The sequence below is a fragment of the Citrus clementina genome, unplaced genomic scaffold, assembly GCF_000493195.1.
Source record: "Citrus clementina cultivar Clemenules unplaced genomic scaffold, Citrus_clementina_v1.0 scaffold_9, whole genome shotgun sequence".
Taxonomy (NCBI): Eukaryota; Viridiplantae; Streptophyta; class Magnoliopsida; order Sapindales; family Rutaceae; genus Citrus; species Citrus x clementina.
This window is the reverse complement of record NW_006261964.1, coordinates 4,478,019-4,493,337: the sequence shown is the minus strand read 5'-3', so window position 1 is coordinate 4,493,337 and position 15,319 is coordinate 4,478,019. Positions and strand designations below refer to the sequence as shown.

Here is a 15,319-nt window from a genome sequence, read left to right as displayed (position 1 = left end):
TGCGTCGAAAAGTCAACAAACCTTCGGTTTCCTCGTGAATATTCTCAAATCTAGTTTTCTAAAAGGCTAAAAGGCATGCCATTTACTTTCTTTTTCATTTCAACTTTTCTAGGTCAAGGGTTTTGCTCCTGTATAATTGATGCTAGACACCACCCCCCCACGACACATGTCACAATCCGAGCTGGTCCATGATTTTGCCGATTTTGCCTAAGCTCAACACATTTGATGTAATTGGGTTTGTTTCCTATTGTTTCCTCTGGAGCCTGCTTCAATCCTTCAATAATGGCCCACTCAAAATTCCCATTTTACCTGAGAGATTGATGTAAGATTTTCGAGCTATTCACTATTTGTAGCATATATAATGGTGCGGATCAGGTTTAGAATTCTAAATTTTATTAAAGTCTAAGAAAATTATTAAATCATACAATTTAATAGTATAATATCATTATATTATTAAAATGTGTAGTCTAATAACTTTTACGGTCATTATACTATTAAGTCACACAGTTAAATAATTTTTTCGGACTTAAACACATTCAAAATTTTCCATTGAAATATTTCTAATATGATTAATGCTTTTATTGCCATATATTTTTAAGTTGTAATGTATTTTGACGGTGGAAGTGGAGTCGTAGTTTTTTATGAATTTTTTTTAAATGGAATAATTCTTTTTTTCATGGGAATATAAAATATTAAATAATAGTGTTACACATTTTAAATTTTTTATCTCCAAAAGTTATCCTAAATGATGTGTCATTAATTGAGTGATTAATAATTCTTTACAAAATTTAAGTGAATTAATTATATTATCTCACTAATTAATTGATAAATGACATATCATTTGAAATAAATTTTTAAGATAAAATAAGTACGGTATTCTCTGTAAATCTATTATCTTTTCTTAGTAAATCTATGAATTCAAAAACTATCCAATTAAAAATGAGCTGAAATGCTGTCGTATGTTCACATGCAGTGTTCTGTCATTGCTGGCAAACGTATAAAACCAATAATGTGACCTTAAAAAAATGGGACACCTAAAGAAATTGTTCGTCTGGTAGTGAAAACTAATAGGCAATATCAGTGTCCTTGGGATAGGAAATGAGAGGGCCTTAAATGAAGCTGAGGTTGTTCAGCGCGGTTTGTGGAAATCGATGGAATCAACAATCGCATTCACATGGCCCCTCTTTCGGTTATCAACTTGTCGGTTGTCTGTTTGTCCCCTCGTACTTCATTGTTCCTCTTTGGTCATTAATGGTGGCGAATTTTTATTTTTGAAAAAGCATTAATGGTGGTGATTTTGATTGTTCAATTTGCACAACAAAAGCGTGTACTATTAGGGATGATTGTTACTTCAGGTTACTTACAAATCAACCAAGTCAAATCAAACAAGCTGCCAGCCACCTTCAAAACAACCCAATTGTTACTTTGGACTAGCATGATCAAAGGGCCTCAGTTTGTAAGAGATCCAAGACATGCTTAGTTGTAGGTGTTGTGATAGCAGAACTGGGTATTAATTTTCTTTTTTCTTTTAAGACGAAGGCTAACGTGGATAGTTTTACTAAGATTTTGATGAATGTTATTAGTATAATATTTAGTGAACATAATTATTAATAAGGAACATGACTCTTAAAATAAGCTAATAGAGTTTAATTAAATTATAACTACTTTCTTAAGGGAAAAGGGCGAAAGCCATATAAGACTAGAGGGTGCCATGACTCTGCAGAATTTTAAAAAATTTTAGGGTTTATAAATAAAATATGAAAAATTAGTGTAAAATGTTCATATTGGCCGTTGCACAATTAATGTATAAAGTTTATATATTAGATAATATTATAACTTTACTGTTAAACCCACTAATGATAGCATCAAAATAATAAGAAACAAATCAGTCAAGCCCACTAAGTCATTAATATTTAATAACATAAAAATTGGAAGTTTAAATTTGGCCCCTCTAGAATTTTTCCCTGAGCTCCGCCCTTGTTAAGGGATATGACTAATTATAAAGAACACAACTTTTCTCATAAGTTAAGAGTCATGTACGTATGAGAATGTCTAATGAACATGCATCAATAATCTATAAATAAGCTCTGTTATACGTATTTCATTTAACTAACAATTATGAGTTTAAGACATTGAGAGTTCTTAGAAACTTCTTTGTCTCGGAGACTCTTTAATTATATGTGATTTTTAGTTTAATAAGAAATCCCTTAGGATTATTTCTATAGGAACCAATAGATTTAAATCATTATTTTTAGTCTGATGTAGTAAAGCATGTCTATTTAATTAATAATTTTTTTAAAAAAATAAAATGCGGCGCTTTTTAGTTAATTTTGAAAGTGTAATTTATAATTAATGGTAAACAAGCCTCATAAATCACTATAATATTGAAACCATCTTAACATCTTAATAATATGAGTAATAACAGTTTTATCAAATATACAGGTATGTTTGCGACTGCTTGCTTCCACTTAGGGGCATGTTCGGTACTGATCAAAGAGAGAATTTGAAGCAATTTAATAGAGAGATAGAGATAGATAATGAAAATGATCAAAAAGGAAGGAGAAAAACGGAATCTTTCAGCGGCAGTTTGATACATTCGCACGAGTAATAGTGGAGCACGAGCACTACATACAGTCAATCAATGACTCATTGCGATGGTACGATCACTCTACTGGACCAACGTTAGAGCCATGACTCATCAGTCATTACTCGTGTTGTGTAATTTTGTATTCATTTGTGATTTTGTGAAAAATGCTGAGATGTATACGGGAATAGGACCACTCCAATCAATCCCAATTAAATAGACCTTTGCCTCCGCATAATTCTAAAAGAATGAGAGCTACTAATGCTGTGTTGGAGAGTTCGAAGCGTTTCATGTTTGATGTTACATGAACTAAGTCATATGTATGTGAATTTTTTTTTCTTCTACCAATAATATGTAGGGAAAACCTGTGGTGTAACTGTGGTACCGTGCCACAGTTGCATCCAGTCGTTGGATGTTAGTAGACCCCACCTATTTAAGTACATTCAACAGCTGGATGTAATTGTGGCACGGTATCACAGTTGCACCGTAGCCGGACCCTAATATGTATATTAGATAGAAAACTATTAGACTTTATTAAAAAAACCTACAAAGAATGGAGGTCCGGTTATGGTGCAATGGTGGTACGATACCACCGTTAGATCCACTTGAATGAATGAATTTATGAAAATTTAACGGCCGGATACAACGGTGGCAGGATACCACCGATGCACCATAATTTTCTCTCAAAGAACGTTGATGATTCCAAAAAAGCCACAAAAGTATGCGATTTTTTTTTTCTTCTATCAATAATATGTAGGGAAAACCTATGGTGTAACTGTGGTACCGTGCCACAGTTGCATCCAGCCGTTGGATGTTAGTAGACCCCACCTATTTAAGTGCATTCAACAGCTGGATGTAACTGTGGCACGGTATCACAGTTGCACCGTAGCCGGACCCTAATATGTATATTATATAAAAAGTTATTAGACTTTATAAAAAAATCCTACAAAGAACGGGGATCTGGCTATGATGTAATGGTGGTACGGTACCACCATTGTATCCAGCCGTTAAATCTACTTGAATGGATGAATCTATTAAGATTGAACAGCTGAATGTGCAGTATAGTTTTCTCCCAAAGAACGTTGATGATTCCAAAAACGCCACAAAAGTATAAGCTAAAAAGCCTCAATCAAATCATCAAAAGGATCGGATACCCAAGTCACCCTCTTCAACTAGATAGTAAACAAAAAGTAAGAACTGAGTGAAAGGTCTCTCCAGATGCTGAATAATGGCTACAGATGGTTGAAAGTTATTGATATTTATAATTAAAAATATATATATATATATCAACTTAGATTAGTACCACATATTTTCGTCCTTAATAAATAATATAAATGTTTCATCCACATTGGTGTCAGACAAATTTACCTCCACTAAATTAGTGATTGAGGGCTCTTCCATTTGTAAAAGCAACGATTTGGTTGTGTGGCACCTGTCGATAAAGATTAATAAATTTTCTTTTTTAATTCACCTTATGAATTTATAAACGAGTGGATATTCTAACAACTCTTAAAAATCTTCATGAAACCCCACTTTCAATTAACCTTGATTTAATACCAAAAATACCCTTACCGACATTTGTTTTTCACTCCTAAAAACACAAAATGAAATCTTACTTCTCTACTATCTACACAAAATAAGTTTTCTGGCTAGTAATTCTGATTTAAAATAAAAATATTTAAGCTTTAGTTTTAAAGCAGTCTTTAAATATGAGAATAATTAATTTAAAAAAATATATATGAGAATAATGAGTCCATGAGGAATACAAAAGAAATCAAGATTATTTCAAAAGAATATTAGATAAATCACAATGAGGAGTAAAAAAAAAAATGACATGATGATATATTGAAAGAGTTTACAGAGAAAATAAATAATTGAGAATGCTTCGCAAATAGAAATTATGTGAAGAAAGGGGTGTTGTGAGGATAATAAAGAAGTGTTAATAGCATTCCTCTTCATATGGTAGTGCGTACTATTTGATTTGATCAGTTCAGATTTTGGAAGCCCAAACATATAGAAACATTCTTATTGGGCTCTACTGAAGACTAATGTAGGTTAAGTGTATCTCCTAACACTCCTTCAAACACCCTATAAAACACTTTTCTTTTTTTTTTACAATTTAAGATATTTTTTCCAAATCATCTTCAACGCGCTATAAAAAAAAAAAATTATTAACGTTAGATAATAAGTTTATTGAAATTATTATGTGGGTGGCTATTGAAACTGAAATAGAAATTTCATGAGTCATATAAGAAAATTTATTCAATTTGAAATAGTTTGCATAAAGAGTGATTGTTAAGTTCTTTTTAAAGAGAGAAAATCAAGAATTTTTTTACTGAGTTTTATTTTTAAAAAAAATAAAAAAGAAATTGAAAGGAAATGATTTCAAACAAACACTCTTAGTAATATCATAAGTACTCAAATTTATATTATAAGATTCAATCCAAACTGAAATAGAGGTCACACAAACATACTTCTTAAGTTGGGAAAATTTATAGAGAGACAATGTTAAGATCGTCAGAGAGACAAAATCAAGATCTAGTGGAATTTTCTGAAAAATGAATGTGTAAGGTTATTTCTGTAATTAAGGAAGAAAAGGGGTTTTATAAGACTTTTTCAGGGGTGGAAATATCATCTGTCTTGTAAGTTTGACTAGAACGGGCTTATGGCCTACTTTCTTTTGTCGTGAAGCCCAAAAACCAATAAGTTTGGAAGCCCAATAACAAACAATGCCCAGTTGCCCATAGCAGTTTCGACTTTTAAGTTGGAATATCCGACTCTCCTGAAAAATTCTCTTAAAGCTCTTTTAGGCATTTTGCAAGTTAACCTTAATTAAAATTACATAAGAGGACACAAATATATCTAATTAAACCTACATGTTAAACACAAGTAATTTTCTCGCTACAAACTCCCCAACCTTATGACTTTTAGATCAAATCTCTGAACTTATTTAAGAAAATTATTGTAAAATTCAGTATTGTTAAGAGGTCATAAGATATGATTTAGTTGAATAAATTATGTAAAATGCCATATTGTGTGATGCTAATACTTACTACTTTGTTTTTCTTAATATCTATCGCCAAAAAAAAAATGAAAAAAAGAAAGGGCATCTAAAAGGTTGAAAAAATAGAATAATTTGTGGGGTTTCCATTTGCAGTATCACCTAGTTTAATTTGTATAACCTAGTAAATTAAGGGAGAAAAAATTATGCGAGGTTTGAAATTACTAATTGTGTTTTTCTTTTAATTGTATTATATACGATACAATCAAAGTTCAATACAATTAAAGCCAATCAAAATATATAATGAACGCAATATATCAAAGTTTAATACAACTGAAATCCAATGAAGGCCAACAAAATAATAAACTCCTACGGTCACCTAAAAAACTTGAAATCTCTAACTTAAAGTTAACAAGAGGAGATGCCGACCAACCCAACTAAAGTTTTATTTGCCTAATTACGTTATGTTTGAAATAAAAAAAATGTGGATTTCATTCCTTATAATAAACAAAATTCTGTACATAAAAAAATAACTTTGAGAGCGTTTTAAGTTCTAAAGCAGCTCTGTTTTGGCTTTTAACTCATATGCTTATTATTATTATTTACACCCTGCATAATTACTACCATAATATGGTTCTGATTCGTCTTGCCAAAACCTGAGAGGATGATGATGCGTCATCTGAAATGTCAGAAACCGAGTCATCACTCTTGCTCAAAGCATGCACAATATCAACCATACTTGGCCTTTTCGAAGGATCTTTATGCAGACACGCAATGGCAATTCCCATTGCTCTCATCACACCCTCCATCGAGATTGAATCCTGCAAAAGAATCTCATCTATCCATTCCTTCACTCTCTTCACTTTCCTCCCTTCATTTCCCTCCAGTATCCCTTCAACTTTTGCCCACAACACCTTCCCCTCTGCCCATATCAGCTCAAGCAACAGCACCCCAAAAGAGAACACGTCCATTATTTGTGTTAGACAGAAAATCAAGATCAAGTTCAAGTGGGATTTTTTGAAAAATAAATGTGTAAGGTTATTTCTGTAATCAACTAGAAAAGAGGTGTTATAAGAGTTTTTGAGGGGTGGAAATAGCATCTCTCTTGTAAGTTTGACTGTAACGGGCTTATGGCCTACTATTTTTTTGTTTTGTCGTGAGGCTTAAAGACCCAGTAAGTTTGGAAGCCCGAGAATAAAAATACCCATTACAGTTTCGACTTCTAAGTTTGAGTATCCAACACTCCTAGAAAATTCTCTTAAAACTCTTCTAGACATTTTACAATTTAGCCTCAATTAAAATTTACATAAAAGAACACAAGTATATCTAATTAAACCCACATGTTAAATGCAAGTAATTTTCTAAACTTTCCAACCTTTTGATTTTTATATCAAATCTCTTAACTTATTTAATAAAATTATGTAAAATTCCCTATTGTTAAGAGGTCATAACATATGATTTAGTTGAATAAATTATGGATTTAACAACTACTTTGTGTGATGCTAATACTCTTTTTTTTTCTTCAATATCTACAGCGAAAAAATAAAAATAAAAATAAAGGCTACCGAAGAGGCTAAAATAAGTAAAATAATTTGTAGGTTTCCATTCGTGGGTGTCAACTAGTTTAATTCGTAAAATCTCTTGCATTGAGAAAAAATATCTAAGATTTGAAATTAATAATTGTTAAGAATTGTAAAATATAGGTTTAGGACGAACTTTTTCAAGTTCAGGCCCAAGCCTATTAAAGGAAAAGTATAAGGCCGAGCATGGGCCGAGCCCATTACAGGGCTAGGCTGACTTTCGCTTATTTTTCAATTTTTTAAAATTGTTGTAAATTTGAAATGAATTAATAATTAAGTTGTTATAAATCAATAATGAATTAAAGAAAATGAATATTTTAAAATAAAATAATAAATAAAGAAAATGAAGTAAATAAAAGTTTAGATATTTAATTTTTTTAATTCTAAATTCTCTAATTCAAGTACCATCTTAATTACTTAATACTTAAAAGAGAGTTTAATATTATAATTTTAGGTTTTTTTTATTCATTATTGATATATAAATTAAAGATTTAGGCTTTCTTTTTTATTTTTTCATTATTTTTAATTTTTAAATTAGTTTTCTAACTTATAATTTATTATTTTAAATAAAAAATTTGGGTGTAGCCTGAGTTTTTTTTTTTTTTTTTTCCCTTAAACCCTTATCCAGACCCTTTATATGGAGGTCCGAGCTAAAGCCAGTATGAATAGGTGGGCCAGCCTCAGTTTTTTTACCGTCCCTACTAATTGTGCTGTATTTTTTAATCTATTATATGCAATAGAATAAAGTTTAACACAGTTGAAGCTTATTGAAATATATAATCAGCACAATATATCAAAGTTCAATACAACTGAACCCTCGGTGAAGTCCTGTATAATAATAAATTCCTACAACTACCGAGGAGACTTGAAATCTCCAACATAAAGTTAAGGACAGGATATGACACCAACCCAATCAAAGTTTTATTGGTCTAATTGTGCTACGTTTGAAATAAAACAAAAAACAAAAAGGGTGTTTCGTTCGTCGTGATAAACAAATGAAAATCTTACACATTAAAAATAACTCTGAGAGCATTTTAAGTTCTAAAACAGCCCTGTTTTGGCTTTTAACCCGTATGCTTATTATTATTTACACCGTGCATAATTACTACCATAATATGATTCTGATTCATCTTGCCGAAACCTGAGAGGATGATAATGCATCATCTGAAATGTCGGAAAGCAAGTCATCACTCTTGCTCAAAGCATACACAATATCGACCATACTTGGCCTTTTCGAAGGATCTTTGTGCAGACACGCAATGGCAATTCCCATTGCACTCATCACACTCTCCATTGAGATTGAATCCTGCAAAAGAATCTTATCCATCCATTCCTTCACTCTCTTTACTTTCCTCTCTTCATTTCCCTCCAGTATCCCTTCAACTTTTGCCCACAACACCTTTCCCTCTTCATCAATTGCTTCCTTGCCAGATATCAGCTCAAGCAACACCACCCCAAAAGAGAACACATCCATTTTTGTCGATACTACCCCATCTGCTAAGTACTCTGGAGCAATGTAGCCTTGAGTTCCAACAATGTGCATTGTTATGGCATTGCAGCCAGATTTTGCTAATCCAAAGTTGGCAATTTTGGCTCTCATGTTTGAGTCTAAGAGAATGTTACTGCTTTTGATGTCTTTGTGTACCACTCTAGGCCTAGTGTGCTCATGTATGTATTGCAAGCCATTTGCAACATCAATGGCAATCCTTAATCTTGTTTTCCAATTCAGATTCTCGTTCTTGTATTCATGTAACCATGAATGGAGAGAGCCATTTTCAATGTACTCGTAGATCAGATAGCAATTTGCATCTTCAGGGTCTATGCAGAAACCTTCTAGCTTCACCAGATTGCCGTGATTTACCTTCAAAGGAATGATCATGATTTAGTAATTAGTAATAACTAGCTTGCCACAATAATATTATCAATGGTGATACAAACAAGCCTAGTTATATTGGTATTATACTATTATACAATTGTGTTAATTTGATTTGTCTTCTTTGATATCTAGCTAGGTCCAAGTCTTCTGCAACTGCAACCCAAGGCAGGAAAAGGTTTATTTATTTTATAAATAAATGAAACAATTGTGTAAAATGGTTTCAATTTGTCACTCTTTTTATAAGATTCCTTTAATACTATACACCGCTTGATTCTGACTTACATACGACAACTGCAAACACTATTCACCTTAATTAAGCAATTTAATTAATGGTTAATCAACAGCTTTATTAGAAGGGAGAGAGGGATGAAATATTTGGCATTTGCTATAATTAGCACATTAGAAATCAATTGCGGCTCATTCACTATTTTAATAACATGGGCAACCAAACCCTTATTTAAAACCTTAAACCTAATACTTAGACAGGTCATTTCACCTAACCTCTACCTTATTAAAATTATTGTTTTGAAAAAAAAATCAATATTAGCCACTAATTAAGCAATTTTAAAACTGGGGTTATTCTAGTGGTGTCCTTATCTCTGTTGGAACACAGCCCTAAAATTCTCTTATTTTTTTCGCGTATGCCCATGTTTTCAGGATTATATTCAATGACTACATGACCTAATGGCATTAACTAAAATTCTTTTGGAAAGCTATGTGCTTCTCTTCTAGGAATCAAGTTCAAAGATTTATTGGACTAAAATGAGGAACTTAACAGCAATAAAGGCTTATGTGTAATGACCATATATTTTACCTTTTGTAATATCTTCAACTCCTCACAGGCATTCCATTTCATCATCTTGATGGCATAGATCTCTCCATGAATGTTTCCTTTGTAAACAGACCCTTGAATCAAGCAATCCTCACTGAAGCTATCGGTGGCTTCTCTCAGTTCTTCAATCTTGAAAATTCTGTACTTGTCCAGGCAATCTGAAACATCTGCCATGAAGTTCACTTCCATGTCCTTCAAGTCCTTCCCTCCTTTGTTAAATTGCAGCTTCTGCTTCTCCTGATCGATCTCTATCTCTCTCTTTTTCTTCAACAGAGCCTCTCTGTAAATCCACATCCCGGCAGCCAAAACCAACGAGGCCCCACAAATTCCCAACCCAATTGACAAACCTATAATGACTCCTTTTCTTTCAGTCTTTCGAGAAGGTGTTTCAGCAGATGGAGAGGTCGAAGGAGCAACAGCAGGCTGTTTTAGTTCTGGAAGCCGAGCGACGGGGACAAATAGGGTATCAAATGGCCGAATGTTATTGCCATTAACATCAATTATAGCCTGTGTTTCAATTCCAAACCTTGAAGCAACCGATGACAAGTTTTCAGAAGGCTGCAGCACATAAGAGACAAGATAATTCACTCTGTTTCGCAACTGAGTCTGATTAGGACACTTGCAAAAGACCGGAAAGATAATAACATCACCGACTTCAAGTTTGGTAGGGACAAAAGTAGGGTTCACAACCTCAACAGACTGATAGGTTGTGAGATTCTGGTACTTATTAGTGGATACAAGGTAAAAGGTGTCACCAGACTTGATCGTGTATGAGAGGTTGGCAAAAGAGATGGTGTAAGAAGCGTTTAAAGTTTTGCAAGAGCATGTTATGGGGACAAAGAGAGGCTGGTTTTGGATGAGAGGAGATGATGGGGAGGATATATTGCTGGGTTCTGATATCATGCGGCGGCTCACTGAGAAAAGATCAGCTATGGAAGCCAGGTCAAGCAAGTCAGGAGCCGAGGCTCGGTAGAAAGCATAGGTTTGGCATGGATAGGTGGTCTGGTTGGCCGAGCAGGTGTAGCCTGTGGTGCTTGGTTGGGCTTGTGATTGATGATAGCTGAAGAGAAAGAAGATGAAGAAGAACAGAAGAGAGAAGGAAAGGCACTGGGATTTGTTTCTCATGTTGGTTTTAGCCTTCTACTTTCAGGGCAGATCTGTACAATATTTAAGAACGGAAAATGAAATTGAACACTGTCTCTAGTCAATGTCGTAGGCAAGACGCCTCTCTGTTTCAACTTTCAATCTTGACTTCTCTAATTCATTGGATTTGGGTCCCACCACCTGATTGACCTCAAATGTTTTGAGTCAACTTGATTGAAGAACGCACAAAGCCACGCCAGCTCCTGGTTTTATAATTTCTTATTGACATTTTGATATTCACCACTAGCAAGCTTCACTATTATGATTGTTGGATAATTGGATATGATCCTTTTCTAATACTGTCACCCATAAGTAACTTCAGTTTCATACATATGCACATCGATAAGTATCAAGCAAACATATAACATAAACAGACTATAAGCCTGGTGAGATTCCTGGTGAGCTTAAAGATGATACGAGCCTGGTGAGATTCCTGCTATCTATGGAATTTATAACGACTTTTCTAACACTCATGTTGATTACAGAGGCAAGCAAGAAGGGAAGGCGCTTTTGAATTGTCACTTTCGTGTGGGAAATGACACCAAAAAGATATAGATATTTTTTTCACAACAAAGACAGTTCAAACTTCATTAACTACCTCACATCATACAGCACTCACATTAAAGAACCAAGCTTGGTTAATGAACGGTTCTGTATGAACTTAAATTTTGTATTACATGGTCAAGGGGTCACAATTTATGCAAACAAGAATTAAGAATATCAAACAATGATGTCACTATGCAGTGACTTTTTTTTTTTCTCTTTTTTAAAAGGAAAAGGGGGCTGGGTAAGTCGAAATACATTTTTTACCCCTTACCAACTCCAAGAATCGAACCCAGATTTTGGTTGCAGTGACTTGTATACCTTTATCCTGTGGAAATGATGTCAATTTCAAAATATCTATTCAAAATGACAATTTGCATTCGCAGCAAGAGGAATCAACACCTGATATTAGTCTGTAACTTGTTTGTTTTATTTAAGCAGAATTCCTATTGACCTTCCTGGATGACTTCCAAAATGACATGGAATGGATTAGAATATGAATTGGAATATTGACCCATCTCACACCATCAATGACGATAATGATGATATGGCTTGCACAGATTTTGAAAAGTTCAAAAATATATATATGTTACAAGTAATGATATACGATCACCACTGGTGGAAGCCGATGGTGAACGCACAAATATGATGACCTTCTCACCAAATAATTAAAAGCAAATTAAAACATCTAATTCTAAGATAAACACCAGAAATCTGCTAGTGTCACTATCATATCAAGAGGTTACGCACTTGGTTATATAGGATGTATACAAAGAAGAAAAGGTTATCTACAAAAGCGTACACAACAGAAAAATCAAAATAAGAGAAAATATGGACTATACCTTTTATCCTAATGTTGCATACAAGTAACAACTACAATTCTCTTTTTGGTCTGAAGAGATCATCTCTTTGTTAGTTCATCTCTCTCTGTACGGTGAAGTCCCAGAGGTGTCCGTATTTCTCATTAAATTCCCAGATGCTCATGGTATTATAGTCGTTGATTAACTTGTCTCGGGCTCCTCTTTCCATATTGTATATCTCGGGCTCAAAGTTATGGGGTTTGTCAGGTTTATCTAACTCGATTACGGTAAATATCGTAACAAAAACAGCAGCTCCAATGAACAAGTACTCCCCCTAATTAAAGGAACAAAGTGAAAGCAGCTTCTTAATCAAAGGTGAACTACACAAACCCGTAACGCATAATGCCTACTTCCCATTCTCAAAATTATCAACAGTAGTGGACTCAACAATGAATCGAAGTTACCGGAACATTGAAGTACATCGCTGTAGCAACTGCAGGCAGGAAAAGCCATCCAATAAACCCTGAACAGTAACAAAAGAGAATCAATTCTGTAACTTAAGAGTCCCATGCGATCTATCAAAGTTCTGAAATAATTATTGATACCTTGAAAACCCGTAGGGCATTCCACTGCCTTAATATCATCCGCAATTGCTCCCCAAAACGATCCTATATACAACAAGGTGTACATGCGACAATTGTAATTCATTTTTTTCACTCTATGAAAGATTTAACACTATGTATAACCCCAGTGAAAAAGCAAAACAAGCAAATTTATATTCCGAATTGCAATCCTATATCAAATTAGAGACCTGTTACTACACCGCCTTCATGGTATGTATGTGCACCATCATACTCCCCATATAAAAAATCTTCCTGTACACAAACACAAAAGCTTTAATTTCTATTTTTATTTAAGAAAATTAAAAGTGATTAGCATGTATTGAGAAATTGTGATGATACGTACAGGGTCAACGCCGTTTGTGGCCCAACGATCTTTGGGATCCTCATTGAGATCGGGTTCAATCAACGCCAGCTTCCCCCCAGCATTCAACTTTGTAACTGACCCACTTCTACTGCTTGACTTTCCGAACAATTTTACGTGAACAGAAGACGAGTCTTGCGTATTGGAAAGCTTCGCATTGATTTCAGATTGCTTAGGACTGATTCTGGGTACTGAATTGGGTGAGAGGACCGAGAGTGATGAAGAAGAAACTGCCATCTTTCTATCTTGTTTCTGTCTTGGCTCGGTGTTTTTCAGCCTTTAAAATGCCCGCCCTGGCCCCAACGGTAGGATAAACCGTAAGTAACTGCTTCTGTTAAGACGTTCCAACGTCCAATAAGATTTCGCTACGTGTCTCGTGAATTGCATTGGGCCGCTTGTTTATCTTTTCTTCACGCCCTGTAAAAGATGGCGCCCGATTTTGCTCATGGTTATGGATCTCATTTATTAGGACTTTTATTTTCGTCCTTTCCTTTGGACAAGTAAAAGTAGAAGAGAAATAAGAGGAATTATTTAATTGAAAGTTTATTAAAAGTATTCTCTCATCAAATCTTAAAATAATTTGGAAAGAAAATAAATCTTGAAATTAAAGATATAAATCATATGTTACCTACTCGCATATTTTTAGCATTGGGATATATAATTGAGCTAGAGTCACAAAACTCACAATAGATTTTGATCACAACGTCAAAATGTTTACAATTTTTTTGAGCTATAGATTTATAAAACATATATTTTTTTTAAAAACAACAAATATCAATTCTACTTTCTCTGTACTCCCTCCCTCTTTTTTTTTGTTGAATTATTTTTCCTACACTTTTCTCCAATTGGTATAATTTTATAAATAGTACTTATTCAAGTAAATATTTTATAAGTTGAACTTTTGTTAAAAAGATTTAGTTGTTTCATTGTCAATGAGGATTTTTATTAAACATTTTAAAATTGTTTTAACAAATAAGTGTTTTTAAATTATGTTATGAAAAAATAAAGAAGATTGTAAAATCAATCGTACTTTAGACAAATTAAACTATTTAAAAATATTTTATAACCCTTATTACTACAAAGCTATAAATTTGTATTTTTGTTAGTAGAAAAAAATATCTTATATAATCTCCAAAAAGTCTACTTAAAATAGAATCAAACAACATCAAAACTTTTGAAAAGCACTTTCAAGAATTTTTTTTTTCTCTTAAATTAGAAATTTGTTGGGATTATCTACACTGGTGGGGAAGATATTTACTCAAATCCAAGGCCTTAATTTTTTTTTGGCGAGCTTCTAGGATAAAATAAATGCAATGGTCATAAATGTTGTTGACCATTGCATAAGTCATATAAAATATACACTTAAAATATGGATGATTATATTTTCCCATTCTTTTGATAGAATATTTTTATTATATTTTTTGTTGATGCAGAAATCTGGTCGCCCTTGGCCCGACCAGATCGTGCCACAAACGCTTGTATCGACAATGGAGAAGAGGTTGCACTCCACCTGCTTTAGCGATTGCCCGAGCTCCTGGGACCCAAATCACTTTTTCTCTTTTTTCTAAGTCTGCGTTTACAGAAACAAATCAGAGAGGTCGGTGGTTTTACCGGCATAAACCCTCCGATACTTAAGTCAGCACAAGATGTTTACGGGAAAACTGTATGATTCAAACTGTGCCAATTAATTACAATATTCTCAAAACAAAATGTATTGAGGGTTTGTATGTGATAATGTCTGGTGTTAATTTGACAGAGTTTCCCCCCCCCCCCTTTTCCTTTTTTTTGTGTCCCCTTTTCCATTGATTTCCCAGCTTTTTATAGGCAATCATCCCACGTTCTTAGAGTATTCCTCATGCCTCTCTTATTCGGGTGATCATGGACCTTAATGAGCCTTCAACTGAACGAGCGTAGGTGAACGTGGGGCGTCGTGTTCTTCCAGCGGTTTGGGTCATGGCGGAATTATCGGGTGTTTG

At 33.8% G+C, this 15,319-nt stretch overlaps 3 protein-coding genes across 3 annotated transcripts; all 3 read right to left on the bottom strand.

Annotated features, from left to right (window-relative positions):
- Nucleotides 1-6,205: 6,205 nt before the first annotated feature.
- LOC112096771 (probable receptor-like serine/threonine-protein kinase At4g34500) lies at nucleotides 6,206-6,556 on the bottom strand. The gene has a single exon (XM_024180446.1). It carries the CDS (start codon nucleotides 6,554-6,556, stop codon nucleotides 6,206-6,208), a length of 351 nt encoding a protein of 116 aa, XP_024036214.1.
- A 1,372-nt stretch (nucleotides 6,557-7,928) lies between these two features.
- LOC18033258 (serine/threonine receptor-like kinase NFP) lies at nucleotides 7,929-11,079 on the bottom strand. The gene is made up of 2 exons (XM_006420023.2): nucleotides 9,856-11,079; nucleotides 7,929-9,026 (listed from the first exon to the last, which is right to left on the bottom strand). Exons 1-2 carry the CDS (start codon nucleotides 10,996-10,998, stop codon nucleotides 8,292-8,294), a joined length of 1,878 nt encoding a protein of 625 aa, XP_006420086.1. The 5' UTR covers nucleotides 10,999-11,079; the 3' UTR covers nucleotides 7,929-8,291.
- Nucleotides 11,080-12,184: 1,105 nt separating this feature from the next.
- LOC18031837 (photosynthetic NDH subunit of subcomplex B 5, chloroplastic) lies at nucleotides 12,185-13,580 on the bottom strand. The gene is made up of 5 exons (XM_006420022.2): nucleotides 13,326-13,580; nucleotides 13,171-13,234; nucleotides 12,965-13,027; nucleotides 12,824-12,882; nucleotides 12,185-12,693 (listed from the first exon to the last, which is right to left on the bottom strand). The coding sequence occupies exons 1-5, from the start codon at nucleotides 13,578-13,580 to the stop codon at nucleotides 12,472-12,474; spliced, it is 663 nt and encodes a 220-aa protein (XP_006420085.1). The 3' UTR covers nucleotides 12,185-12,471.
- Between the last annotated feature and the right edge of the window lie 1,739 nt (nucleotides 13,581-15,319).

Bases quoted from the DNA above. Each gene is read 5' to 3' on its own strand.
- LOC18031837 (XM_006420022.2), bottom strand. From the start codon at position 13,580: ATGGCAGTTTCTTCTTCATCACTCTCGGTCCTCTCACCCAATTCAGTA. The intron at 13,235-13,325 runs GTACGTATCATC...GTTTGTGTACAG, and splicing joins CCACAAACGGCGTTGACCCT to GAAGATTTTTTATATGGGGA. The intron at 12,694-12,823 runs GTAACTTCGATT...TCCTTTAATTAG, and splicing joins CGATGTACTTCAATGTTCCG to GGGGAGTACTTGTTCATTGG.
- LOC18033258 (XM_006420023.2), bottom strand. From the start codon at position 10,998: ATGAGAAACAAATCCCAGTGCCTTTCCTTCTCTCTTCTGTTCTTCTTC. The intron at 9,027-9,855 runs GTAAAATATATG...ATTCCTTTGAAG, and splicing joins AGTTGAAGATATTACAAAAG to GTAAATCACGGCAATCTGGT.
- LOC112096771 (XM_024180446.1), bottom strand. From the start codon at position 6,556: ATGGACGTGTTCTCTTTTGGGGTGCTGTTGCTTGAGCTGATATGGGCA.